We start from the raw sequence: 13688 nt of genomic DNA on the forward strand, positions 1-13688 counted from the left end.
TTATGTAGCTTCTGAAGGGCAGTATTAAATTAAAATAAAAAAGACCTTTAAACAAAATAAGAACAATGGGGGTTATGAGCAATAAACTTCCGTATTGCATTGCATTGCATTGCATCCGACCCAGGTCTTTTATATGTGCTTTGTTAAATATAGAGCTTTTTACTCGCGCATCCTTCAAAGGAGCAAGCAAAGATGAGCATAACAAATGTCCATTGCATATGCAGATTGATTTCTATTTTATTTTTTTCTCACTAATATTTATATATTTAAAACGAATAAAACGGCAACAGTAAAAATAACTAGCTAGGTTCCTCAATACTTAAAAAGTCCATAGATATTGCTGTCAGTCCATACTGCCGTTAACTCTTTCTCTGACAAGATGATGCAATGAGACCTGCCCAGCGGGCAATTGATGTTGAAAAGACATGATGTTGAAAACACTGACGTCAGAAAACAGGTCAAATATGCAAATCAAACTGATGTCAAAAACTTGACGTCCTTTTCACATCCACACACTGATGTTCTTTCGACCACCAAAATAACAACACAAAAGCAATGCAATGAAAGAAAAGTTTTATTCAGCAAACTTAAAATCAATAATACAAATGTAAATTAAAAAAGAAATGCTATTCTGAATATGAACAAAAGATCATTGCGGCCCTCTTGGCGTCCCATATGTTTTGGGAGCAGACCGGAGATAGTTCATTATGTGTTTCTTAATGTCAGCCTCAGAAGATGCTGGATTTGACTGCTGTACAGCACCTGCATGAAGATGGAGCAACTTGTGGCTCGTTTTAAACTACTGCATAAATTGCAAGATTTTCAGCCACCACTCATGTTTTTGAACCTCACTATGCATTAAATTATGTATACTCCAGTTTAACAATTTACTACTTGTTTTATACCACAGAACACTGCAATGTAGGCTACTAGTAAATACTACAGTAAGTAGGCTATATTACAGTATTGTTTGGTCTATGTCTTCAAGTTAACCAGACTTTTATTTTGGCGAGACGTCGCAGAGACGATTGCCTTTTCCCAAATAAATCAGTGGAATGCTCGTGAAATAAACGAGGTTCATACGTTCACGTCCTCACAGTGAGAAGCAGATGCTGACAAATCCACGAACGTGTGTACATGAAACCAAGCTACTACTCTTTCATTCAGAGATAGGCCTACGCAGAACAAGCAGACAACTTACTTAAACAACATGCATTGCGTTAGTCCATCTGAATTTGATTAGCTATGCATCGCAACTTGTTTAATTCAAAATTGGCCAAAATTCCGTGACATTCCACATTATACAGCGAATTCTGGATTTATGCCTGGATTGGCCTGGCCTGGTTCCTTCTGTGTTGTCCGCATCGCGGAAATCATAGCCTTTGGAGCTCTAAATATATGGACAGTGGAGCCGGGAAAAAGTTAACTGCAAAATGGAGTAAAATGGAGTGAGCCATAGATTAACTTCACACAGAAACAAGCGTGTGTCACGCACATGTGAAACTGTGTCATAAATGTAATCAAAGCACAAAGCGATTTTTCTTACTAGCATAGGTTACAAGTATGTTTTTAAACTACTGGCATAGCGCCATCTACAGGTGTGGTGTTGAAGCTTTGTCATTGAATGGGCATTAGGACATGAGTGTGTGGATGTGATGGACATTAAATTTTTGACGTCAGTTTGATTTGGATATTTGACCTGTTTTTGACGTCAATGTTTGGTCAATTTGATGTCTTCTCAATATCAAGTTCCCATGGGTTGGTGGTCTAAAGGACATTGTGTGTGGATGTCAAATGGACGTCAAGTTTCTGACATCACCCAGCAAGCAGTTTTGCGTTTAAGAGACGTCTAATAGCCATCCAAACACAGCCCAGATGTCTAAAACAAGGCAAAATTTGGGCTGTCAGTGAAAATGTAATGGACGTCTAAACCATATCCCATGCAAGAATAGACTAGTCGTTTCATTTCATTTCTTTGTTATCTAATTGATAACTAGTCTGTTCTTGGGCTGTGGTTTAGACGTCTATAAAATTTTCACTGACAGCACAAATTTTGCCTTGTTTTAGATGTCTGGGCTGCAAGTTAACAGGTTACGGTATTAGTTATGTTGTTAAAGCTGTTCAATTTGACAGTATTTTCTCTCTCCTGGTAATTTATTAGGCAATGTCAAAGAAGCCAGAGAAAGCCACTCTCAACCCAGATAGCAAATGACATCTGGCCTAGTTGTGGCCCACATCTCCCACATTCTTCTGGCCCACCGCATGGAATGACGGCTATTTTTTTTTTTATTGTGAAGCACTTTGTGATTTTTATCTGTGAAAAGTGCTATATAAATAAATTTTACTTACTTACTTACTTACGGTGATGATTCAACCTGATAGCGGTTTGCAATATGATACATATCCGGGCCTAATGTGGGCCAACTATGGCACATATGGCTCAGTTCTGGCAGCGGCAAACATCATATGAGTTATGGTTAGGGTTAGGGTTAGGGTTAGGATTAGGCCATGTGACCTCTGCCGCTGCCAGAACTGAGCCATATGTGCCATAGTTGGCCCAGATTAGGCCCGGATATGTATGCTATCTGGGAACTGTTGTAATTGTTGCATGCAATGGTGTGATTCATTGGCTAAAAAAGAAAGCAAAACACAAAATAAACGAAGTAAAGATGAATTTGATGCCAGCATTGTTATTTTTTTCAAGGTTTCTATAGATATCGACTTGCGATATATCGTTACCGATAATTATATTGTCCACGATAAACATATTGTGAAAAATCTGATATTGTGACAGCCCTAGATGGAGCTAAACTTTGCAGGAGGGTAGATCTCCAGCAACAGGATTGGGCACCCTGGTCTGTTGTGACTCATCTGGATACAGCAGAACTTGAATGCGCTGAGCAGTTACTAATTTTTCCCACTCAGTCCGTGATGTAGCTACTGTAATGCAAATTAATTATGCTGTGGTATATTCACAACACTATTCAAAACATTTGACTCAAAGCTGAAAAATGAAGGCTATTAATCTTATGTTTTGCATACATCAAGTTTTTAATAAAAGTCAATAATCAAATGAGAATAAGAAATTAGAGTCTAAGAACTTTTAATTCACAATGCTTCAAATTCACTGTATTATACACAATTAGGCATTACCACAGGTTTACAGTTTGTGATTTACAAACCAATGCAGATGAGCTGATCAGACAGGCATATGTATAAGAGTGTATCTGCAATTATTCACTTTTGAATATACAAATTTTTACCTCTATTAAAATTAATTTTAATACCCACCAATCAAAATACTATGTATGAGATGTAATTAATATTACTTTGAAATATTTATTCATTTGAATTTTGTTACTTGTCCATAAAACCAATTCACCATAACATTTACAGTATTTGCCTTTACCACAACAATTTTGCTTAGCATAAATTACTAATGGCATTGCTAACAACTTTTCAACAGAAATCTCTTCATATTCACATTCAGATTCTTGCCATGTCCTTTTATTAAAACATCTAATAACCATTTCAATTCTTGTTAAATTCAAAGATATTTGAGTTCTTCAAAGTTCTATTGAAATATAAGATCTTAAACAAAATAAGAACAATTGATAAATCATTTAGGATGTGACTTTACAAGAACAGTAAGCTATAAAGTTCTGTATTGTATTTATTTTACTGTATTTATTTATTGTATTTAAGTGAATCAGGATGAAAAAAATAATAATTGTTGTCTTTAGGTAATATTTAGAAACTGCAGTTGTGACTTGTTAAAGGGATACTTCACCTCTGGAAAGATGAATGTGTATTTAAAATAGGTCATTTATGTAGAAGAAATGTGAAGAAATTTTTTAATTTGGAGCTTTCTAGCCTGAGAAAAGCCAGAAAATGTATTTTTGGCTCATGTGGATGAAAGACAACAACTCCCAGAATGCACTTGCTTCGCTGCCCTACGAGGCCACGTCTACTGGTAAGAGAGCGCAGTTTAAAACAAGGTTAGGCTACCAGTGAGTCTCCGTGACGAGTTTGCCTGGGATTTCGGGATCGACCAAAATGTCCGGGATTCGGCTTTTGCGCTCTACAGTCGCCATTCATCACGTTTACTGTGGCGAGCAGGACGAGGCTGACGGCCGCGGGAGAACAGCGCGAGGCCGGTGGCGTCATTACTGAGACGCGCCGGTCTCGCAACGGAGGTGCGGGAATTTTCTTAGCAATGTTAAAACGCACATCAACCGATCACTTGTTTGGCGTTCATGTAAACACTACATTCAGATTCACCGATCGGAATGAATTCAGTTAGATTGAAACGAGAGGTGTGCATGTAAACAATGAATGGCGACGGCAGACAGCAAAAGCCGAATCCCGGACATTTTGAACGATCTCGCCCGCCGGACAAGTCAGGGAAAAGGAGGATGTAACCAGTGTTCGAATTGAGGGGGGGCTGGGGGGGGTCCGGGACCCCCCATAAGCATCAAGGGACCCCCCATAAGGCCCAAAAAAATTACCTCGGGGGGGTCCCCTGGTTTTTCATTAAAACTAAAATAATAGAAACATAATTTATTAGGTAATATAGCCTATATATTTTTTTAATCAAAGTATTGCGCTGCCGCTCCCATTAGAAAGTAATTCAAATTAGATTTGCGTCTGAAAAGACGCTCAAGTGCGCCACACGCTGTTTTCTGAAGGAATTTACAGACTGTTGAATTTATAAACAGATACATTTTATTTATCGTGCCATTTATACGCCAACATTTTTTTTTAATTTTTTTTAATTTTTTTTTTTTTGCGTGTAAATGATACGCACTGCAAACCCCTTGGGTAGGATTAGGGTTGTGGAGTAGGCTACGTGCGTATTACACGCCATAAAGTGTGTAGCCTATCATATGCACGCAAAAACTATTTTTGGCGAATAAATGGTAGCCTACGATAAATAAATTTCGTGCTATAGATAAGCACTTTCACGAGAGTCTGGCAGAGTGGATCCTCATTTTCACCTCACAATGACGGTAAGATAATATTTCTTTCTTTTATGATTGTTTGGTAATTTATTGATCAGAATAGAATTTCGACATTAACGCTTGTCCGGGACACGTGCGTGTGTTTTTTAAGGGACAAGTGAAAGAGAATTGTACTTGCCCAACCGGACAAATGCCATGATTAAAACAATTTTCAATATCAAAAAAATAAAATAAGAAATAACGTAGGCTACTCGGTTACTAACGTAACCTCAGTTCCCTGAGAGTAGGGAAAGAGTATAGAGTAAAAATTAGGGAAAGAAATGCCCTTTATAAAGCTAAAAACAACAGTGATGTAATGAAACATTACAATTTAAGTTTGAAGGGAGTAAAGCCTTTGTTTAGGCTGGAAATGTAATTTTGACACAAGAAGAACTTTTATTTTAAATTATTAAAAATAAATTATTAAATTATAAATTATTAAAGGGGGCAGGGGCGGGGGGGGGGACCCCCCAAGAGCTTTGACACAATTCGAACACTGGATGTAACCCCTACTTACTCAGCTTTCTCCTACTATTCAGCTTTCTTCACAGAACAAGAGCCTGCTAGCTTAGCTTCCAAAGAAAGACGGCTGACTGTGTGTACATTCTGTGAGTGAGATCCCACCCTGTATGGGCGGGCTGAAAACATGCGGAACAGCTCCTCCTACTGGCTGTAGTCTTTAGCCTCAGGGCAGAAAATCCTCCGATGACGCAAAATGACGATTTTTGCGTCATCGGAGGATTTTTTCCAGACAAAAAATACATAAATCTCTCCTCTCAGGGGGATATGAGGGTGGAAAGCATGGTAATTCGAAAATACTACAGGTTTTCTACTAATACAAAGCTTAATGCTAAATCCTGAAGTATCCCTTTAAGTTTATTGAACTTTGGGAATAAAATATTACAGGGGGAATAGTAAATGGCCAACAAATGAATTGTGGTTATTTTCATTATCCAAGACCCATGAATACTCATGGAGACGCACACAGACTTGATCTCCTTCCTCTAGAATCAAAGAGATTGAATTAGATCCTGATTCATTGCGGTCACCTTGAGGTTCATTGTAAAGAGTCACAATCTGTTGATCATTTTTAAAGAGTCTCAGATCCATTAACATAGTTGAGTGGTGAAGTGCAGAGACCATGAAGAAATAGACACCTTTAACAGGTGCTGTGAAGATACCTGTAAAAGCATACACAGCAAAAATTAAGAGTGTTGCTTTTTATGCTCATATGATTAGGCCGATTGTTTTGATTCAGGTTCAGTAAGAAAGAACACATACCAGTGGTTGGGTTATAAGCTCTTCTCACATTTACAAAGACATTATTGTAAACCACTGTGACTGGTTCGTAGAAGGGTCCGAAGTCATGTCCAAGTGTGGCAGCAAATGCCACTTTATATTCTGTGTGAAAGAAATCATGTTTTGTTAAAATATATTCTAATATCAAAATTGCACATTATACATCACAAAATGTATTTAATATCTATCCATTAGTTATAATTTATGCAATCTGTCAAGTTAAATAGGTCCTTCTGCCGGCTACTTATTGTAAAACCTTGAGAAACTATGATTCACTTCTAGTGAGAGAGTCAGCACAATTCACTTCTCTCTACTGTGCTGAAGATTAAGAGATTGCTAATTATTTTGAATTTACACAGAAAAAAAGAAAATAGTTCTCCATTCAAAATCAGTGCAAGTGCAAAAAAGGGAATCCATTTGGTAAAGGGAGCTTTAATAAATTCTAAAAATGACCAACACGTTTCAGCTTGAGAGCCTTTTTCAGGATATACAACATAAACAATGCATGACCGTTTTAAGAAAACATTGCCATACTCCTACAATGAAAATGAACAACAGGTGGCAGGCTCCACTCAAGATGTCAAATTGGTTAAAAGGTTAATAATCAAGATGAAATAATCACCCAATCAGAAAACATCCTCATCAAATTGGCATGTTTTACCCATTTCTGCATCATAAGGAATTAAGTCATCATCAAAAAGGTCATATCTCACATTTTTAAAACAACAACAGGGTCATACACACAATAACAGAAACTTCTTTATTTTATTTAATGGTGACATTCACAAATGTCTTGCAACAGGACTCCTTAGATACTTTCTGTTTATTGCACTTCTATGTTCTCTTATACTGAAGATGTTTCACCAACATACATTTTATTGCATGGACATTGAATTGAATCGAATCATTTGTCTTACATTTTTTTAAAACTTGAAAAATAATAGAACTCTTATTTTCAGGATGATTTAAAAACTTTTATTATTATTACTTTTTTTTAATACATTGACAATTAATACAATTACCACATTTAAAGTGACCAAATAGAGTTTGAACTGTAAGAGTATCTTGTGATGTTTGTTTTCTAGGACAAGCTTTTACAACTCTATTTTTTAAATTATTATTACTGGCCCTTTTGTAAGCAATTAGCGGTTCCTCATTAAATATCCTATTTAGTTTTGGATCACCTTTAAGAACATACTAATACTTATCAAATATAATATCTTTTAATATTAATTGTTCTAGGAGTATAGTACAAAAAATAAGATCAGGATTGGTTTGAGATATTTTTTAGAATTCACAAGAATATCTGGACTTTTAAGATCTACTTTTTTAACTGCATTGTGTAAATTTAATGCATTGTGTCCGTTGTATACCCTGAAGAAGGCTCTGAAGCCGAAATGCATTGGTAATTTCTTTGAATTTATTAAAGCTCACCTTACCACAAGTGTTTCCCTTTTTTGCACCTTTTATATTGTCTGCTTCCATGCACCTTGTGAGCTGGTAAAGTTGCTCCAGATCCTAATTTATCAGTGCAAGTGAAAGTTGTAAAGTTAGTTTATGCAGAGTATACAGTATAAGACAAGATGGTTAGTGTTTCTTTTGAACTTCTCCATCTGTTCCTCTACTCTGTCCATCATAGACCAGTGAATCTCAGCTCTGCCAGCTCAGTGTAGATCCCTTTGAAAAAGTGTTGGTGAAACTCACCGTGAGTCAAAACATCACCCAATTTCTCCACTTTCACATGCTTAGTCCAATTAGTCGGTGCTACATCCTCTTCTGGCTGTACGTCAGAGATACAGGCACAGCTGAACATGAGAAGCAGCAGCGGATACAGGTTGGTACAGGGCACCATTATCTTTAGGTTTTACAGTCACACTACCCAAACAAAATTCTTGGAGTACAGTAAGTACACTTGAATACACAGGTGTTTTAGCTACAGAAATTCCTGCACCTCCTTATATAGTATTGGTGGATTGGTGTTTAACTCGTGACAACCATTCAATGAGGAAGGGATGTAAAAAAATGTCAACATACTCAGTAAATGGGAAAAAAAAAAAAAAAAACTCAGCATATATCTAACAGATTAAAAAGATAGAACAACCCCTATTAATGAATAAAAATGGTAGTTATATTGCTTGTGTGAACCTTGTCAAAAAAGATCTCAGGCATAAAAAAGGAATATAAAATATCACATTGCAGATAATCAGTCAATGAAAAAAGGCATATATGGGTGTTTCTGCAACTGCAACTGCAACTTAAACTTACAGATGGAAAAGATATAAAAATTAATGAAAATTGTTAGTTACGTTGTTTGTGTGAGCCTTATTCAAAATATCTCAGGCAAACATAAAGCAGCATTTGCTGTCTTCTCACAGGAGAAATGGTATTCAGATGTCAACTGCAGGTGTTAAAACATGAACTTAAATGTGTATTGTTTTGTCTTTTCAAATTCAATTCCAAATTGACCGTTACAAATGCCACATTAGAATATTTTTCCATAAACACAAACAACCCCAAAAAGTTTTTTTGTTGTTGTTAATGGAGTATTGTAATTTTAGCTTTTTAAAACATTAAAACAAAACTACAACTGTATTCATTGTTTTTGATAATTTAGACAATCATAGTGATAAGGAAGACCATGATACTGGAAATTCAAATTTCTAGGTAGGCCTATCACACTGTACATGGATGTGACCTGTTTAAATAACAAACTTGTCTCACTCTTCTGCATGCATCCAGTCTGTCCTGAACAGATTTTTTTTTTTTTTTTTTTTTTAACCTTAACCTCCTAAGACCCAGGAAAAAAAGTTCTAGAATTTTCCCTTACGAAAAAGATGTTTATTCAAGTGTGCTATTAGTATACTTCTTTTAAACTTAAAATAAGAAATTATACTTTCAGCCTGCTTTTTATGTACTTCTCATAAGTATACTTTATGTACTTCTCAGAAATATACTTAACATTGCACTTAAGTACTTGACTTCTGCCAGAAAAGTCTATTTTGGCCTATACTTGTATTCAATCTTTTGACTGAGATATACTTAAAATAATAATTAAGTATTCTACTTGGCTTGTAGTTGTGTTTACTCTTTTTTTTTATTGAGTAGCCTATTCAATTTTTTTTTTCACATAGTTTGACATACTGTCTTAGAAACTTACATTGTTTGAAAATATTGATTTATAAAGAAAACAAATATGATCCTAATTCTGAGTATTCTAAGTATACTTGGCTTGTTGTGTTTACTCTTTTTGATTGAGTAGCCTATTAAATACCTTTTCACAATCACACTTTTTACAATCACAAACAAAATTCTTGGAGTACAGTTAGTAAACTTGAATACACAGGTGTTTTAGCTACAGAAATTCCTGCACCTCCTTATATAGTATTGGTGGATTGGTGTTTAACTCGTGACAAACATTCAATGAGGAAGGGATGTAAAAAAATGTCAACATAATCAGTAAATGAAAAAAAAAAACATATATCTTACAGATTAAAAAGATAGAACAACCCCTATTAATGATTAAAAATTGTTAGTTATATTGCTTGTGTGAACTTTGTCAAAAAAGATAAAATGGCATAAAAAATGTTGTTTCATTTTGATTGAGTAGCCTATTAAATACCTTTTTTCACATAGTTTTACATACTGTGTTAGAAACTTACATTGTTTGAAAATATTGATTTATAAAGAAAACAAATATGATGCTAATTCTTAGGATTTACTCTGAATCTACTTTACTCTTTCCCCACTATTGATGGAATTGTTTTCACTGTTGTATGGTAGGGGGCGCTATTATGCATCTTCTAGCACAGAATCTCTGGATCAAAACATAGGTGAAGAAGAAGAAACAACTGATAGAAAACTGCTTATGCAAATGTTACGCGATCATCAAACATTTAACAGCATATAAGTTCAAAACTGCCTAACTTTATAGAATGAAATGTTGACCCAGTAAGGGTTACCGACTTTGAAGCTTTGGAGGTGTTGATGGACTCGGATCTACTCCATCTGTGTTTTGATCATTGTTCTGAAACACATCCGGATGCAGTCTTTGACAAAAATGTAATTGTTTTTTTTTTTTACCATATTCAAGTGTTCATACATTTTTTTTTTTCTTCAACTGCTTACACACAAAATCCTTGCTTGTCACACAATTTCTGAAATCTGACAATAAAACACCATAACCACACATCAAATCTGCAATACACTAATTCTTGGTCTTCGACTCAGTTTTCAATTTCATAAAACACTTTTTGCAAACCACAACACACGATTCTCTATGTAACACACAAAAATCTAACAGGAAGTCTCTTGATTTACTTTTTCAAACGCAACCTATCAAAATGCTACACTAATTGTAACCTTTTTTTTTTTTTTTTTTTTGCATTGTACTGAAATGTTACTGAAAAAAAAAAAAATGCTACACTAATGCATCAGTGCCTCACACTAACTCCTCACATGTAGAAAACACCAATCAATCATGGCTTCAGAATAGGTCTATAAATAGGCCAAAGGTCAAGTCTAATACTGTATTCACAACCACAAACGCTTACAGTAAAAAAAAAAAAAAGTTTGGTTTCAATCTTGATTTCATGTTTACCGTGAATTTTTCAACATCTCTCTGCCAATTACCGTTTTCCCCCAATTGCTAATACACTAAAATGACATGCACAGCATATTTATTTAAACTGACAGAGAGCAAAACCTCTTCTCAAGTCTCCAAAAGTCTAAACACATGTTCTGCTTTACACACATTTTGCAATTCAAAATGGCACTTTTTAAATGCACTGAACACAGTTCTCTGCATAAGACACAACAATCTGACATAGTCACATGTTTGCCATTTCAAAACACTGCCATTCAAGATGACACTACATGAGCTAATTGGTCAATACATGTGCCACCTGGCCAAACACCTCAATGGTTAATTGTTAACACTTCAATCTTTTTCAGTTTACTGTTTTTTGTGAGCATGTTTGTTCAGTCCAATGTAAATATATCTGCTGTGCATATGTTGCACTGACTTGTTTGGTAAAAAATAAATATTTCAACAGCATGTGTGTGTATCTGCAAATATGTCTGTGCATGTGAACAATCTGAACAATTTTCTACAATTTGAACTATTTTAGTATTATGGCAAAGCATACTAAAGATGAGAGTGCTTTTCATTATGCCCAACAGTGTGTATTGGTTAGACAAAAATCTGGTATATGAAAGAAGTGTGTGCCATTTCGTGCAAAAGTTTGATTTTGATAATGCTATATGTAGTTTTGGTTGCAGTGCTTCATTTTGCAGGATATATTAGGTATTTTGCATTTTGGGTGTGTGGTTTTGTGAATTGTGAAAAGTATTTTGATAAAACCAGCCTAGTTTGCAAAATTGTGTTAGCAATTGAAAAAAACCTGTAATTTCAATCTTGTCCAGAAATGTACATAAGTTCACGAAAAAAGAGCTTTAGGTTCTGAATGACTGTGTGTATGATGTTGGCTATATCCAAATATAATATTATGGCAAATGTGTTAGCAACGTAAGACAAATGTTTGCTTTTGAGATGTGTTTGTGATATTTTGAATGCAGTCGCAGCCCCTAATAAAAAAACTCATGGATACAATTGGTGCAATTGTATCTTCGGTGATTGGCCCCTAACGGATACAATAGGTGCCGTCGCACCATTCGGTGCTTGGCCCCTAATAAGAAAACGAATGGATACAAAAGGCGCCATCGCACCATTCGGTGCTTGGCCCCTAATTAGAGCCATAACCAGGCCGGAGGGGTGTGGATTTGTGCAGAGAAGACTGAAACTGAACGGGCCAGTTTGCACCACAAAACAATGCACTGAATGGATGCTTAGAAAACGACAATAAACATCATTTAGCATTTTAGAGTCTTCACAAAAAAATATCACATCATGATCTTGAAAAACATTCATAAAACTCAGAGTTTTAGACTTATCATCTTCAGATTTGAAATATAACATGGTCAGGCATGTGACTTTAGCTGCAGTGCATTTCTAGATTAAAACAATGCCAACTTCAATTTTATTTTCATAAAAGATATTTCATAAAAATACATTTCTAATAACTTTATTTATTGCCATAAAGTACTGTAATGTATTTATTGTCGTCCTTTTAGTGAATCAGGACTAAAGCTGAAAGTTTTTTTTTATGTTATATTTAGCACCTGTGGTTAAGACTTGTTAAAAAGTACATTGGTACAAAAAGTACAACCTAATAGAATTTATTAAAATTGTGTGGTAGAAATTCCCTCTTTGCACCTTACTTAGGTTACCTTGGTGCCTCTGTGGTGTTCCAGGCATCTGAGATTGGCACAATTCTAAAGCAGGGAACCGGAAATTATTTACATGGCATGTCTATCTACTCCAGATCATACAGGATCCCAATCACAAATATTATTCTCAGGTGGTTCCTTCTCTAAAGGTGTTTGCCCCCCAGACACCTCAGATTGGCTTCGTCAGACGGCGTCCCACCCCCATATGGACTCTATAATTTGGGAACTGGAAATTAGGATCTGTACTTGCGTGCTGCACATCAGTTACCAGAGAAGACTCCAGACAATGCCTTTGATATGCTTTAATCATGGCTGGGAGTATCTCAGACAAATCAGAGAAAACTTACCGGCAAAAATATGACAACAGTTTCTACATAAGCAGATAGCGTAATATGATTATATAATTTTTCCTCGAATTTACTTGGCTCTTCATATGCAATTTCGCAATCTCCCTCCTCTGTTACAAGGCAAAAGTTAACTATGAAATTTGATTAGCTCAGCTTGTTGCTCAAGTTATAAGGGTTACATATTCATACAGCAGTCTAATACTTGTTCCCTCCATCTACAACAGTTGTTTTTCCACACTAACTTTCACCAGGCCTGCAACTTTTACTTAAAAGCATATTTCTTATGCATATGAAAACATTCCAGAATACAATTGTAGTCTTGAAAAAGAAATGTTAATTTTGACTTGAAGCTTCATGAATTTAGTAAGATTGTCAAAGAGGAAAAAGTAAATGGCCAACAAATGAATTGTGGTGGCTGTAATTATCAAAGACCCATGAAGTCTCCCGGAGACGCACACAGACACAATCTCCTTTCTCTAGAGTCAAAGAGATTGAATTAGCCGTTGATTCATAGCGGTCACCTAGTGGATGATTGAAAACAATTACCATCTGTTCTTCATTTTTAAAGAGTCCTAAATTCAGAACTTTCGATGAGCGGTTATGTCCAGAGAAACTGAAGAAATAGGCCCCTTTTACAGGTGCTGTGAAGATACCTGTAATAGTTCAATAAACAGTGATCTTTTAAATAATTACACTGCTCATTTTGACAAAATGTAGTTTTCAGTGTGATTATTAAACCTTGATATAGGTTATAAGA

General features: G+C 35.5%; 1 protein-coding gene across 1 annotated transcript in view; it reads right to left on the reverse strand.

Annotated features, from left to right (window-relative positions):
* Positions 1–12285: 12285 nt before the first annotated feature.
* The window catches only part of LOC307161216 (complement C1q tumor necrosis factor-related protein 6-like), a 161088-nt gene continuing 159685 nt past the window's right edge, over positions 12286–13688 (reverse strand). The window contains exon 6 of the mRNA XM_079875825.1: positions 12286–13584. Within this exon, the coding sequence (XP_079731951.1) occupies positions 13304–13584 (281 nt within the window). The 3' untranslated portion in view covers positions 12286–13303. The remainder of the gene's footprint in view (positions 13585–13688) is intronic.

The sequence above is a fragment of the Squalius cephalus genome (genome assembly GCF_949319135.1).
Source record: "Squalius cephalus genome assembly, chromosome: 7".
Classification (NCBI taxonomy): Eukaryota; Metazoa; Chordata; class Actinopteri; order Cypriniformes; family Leuciscidae; genus Squalius; species Squalius cephalus.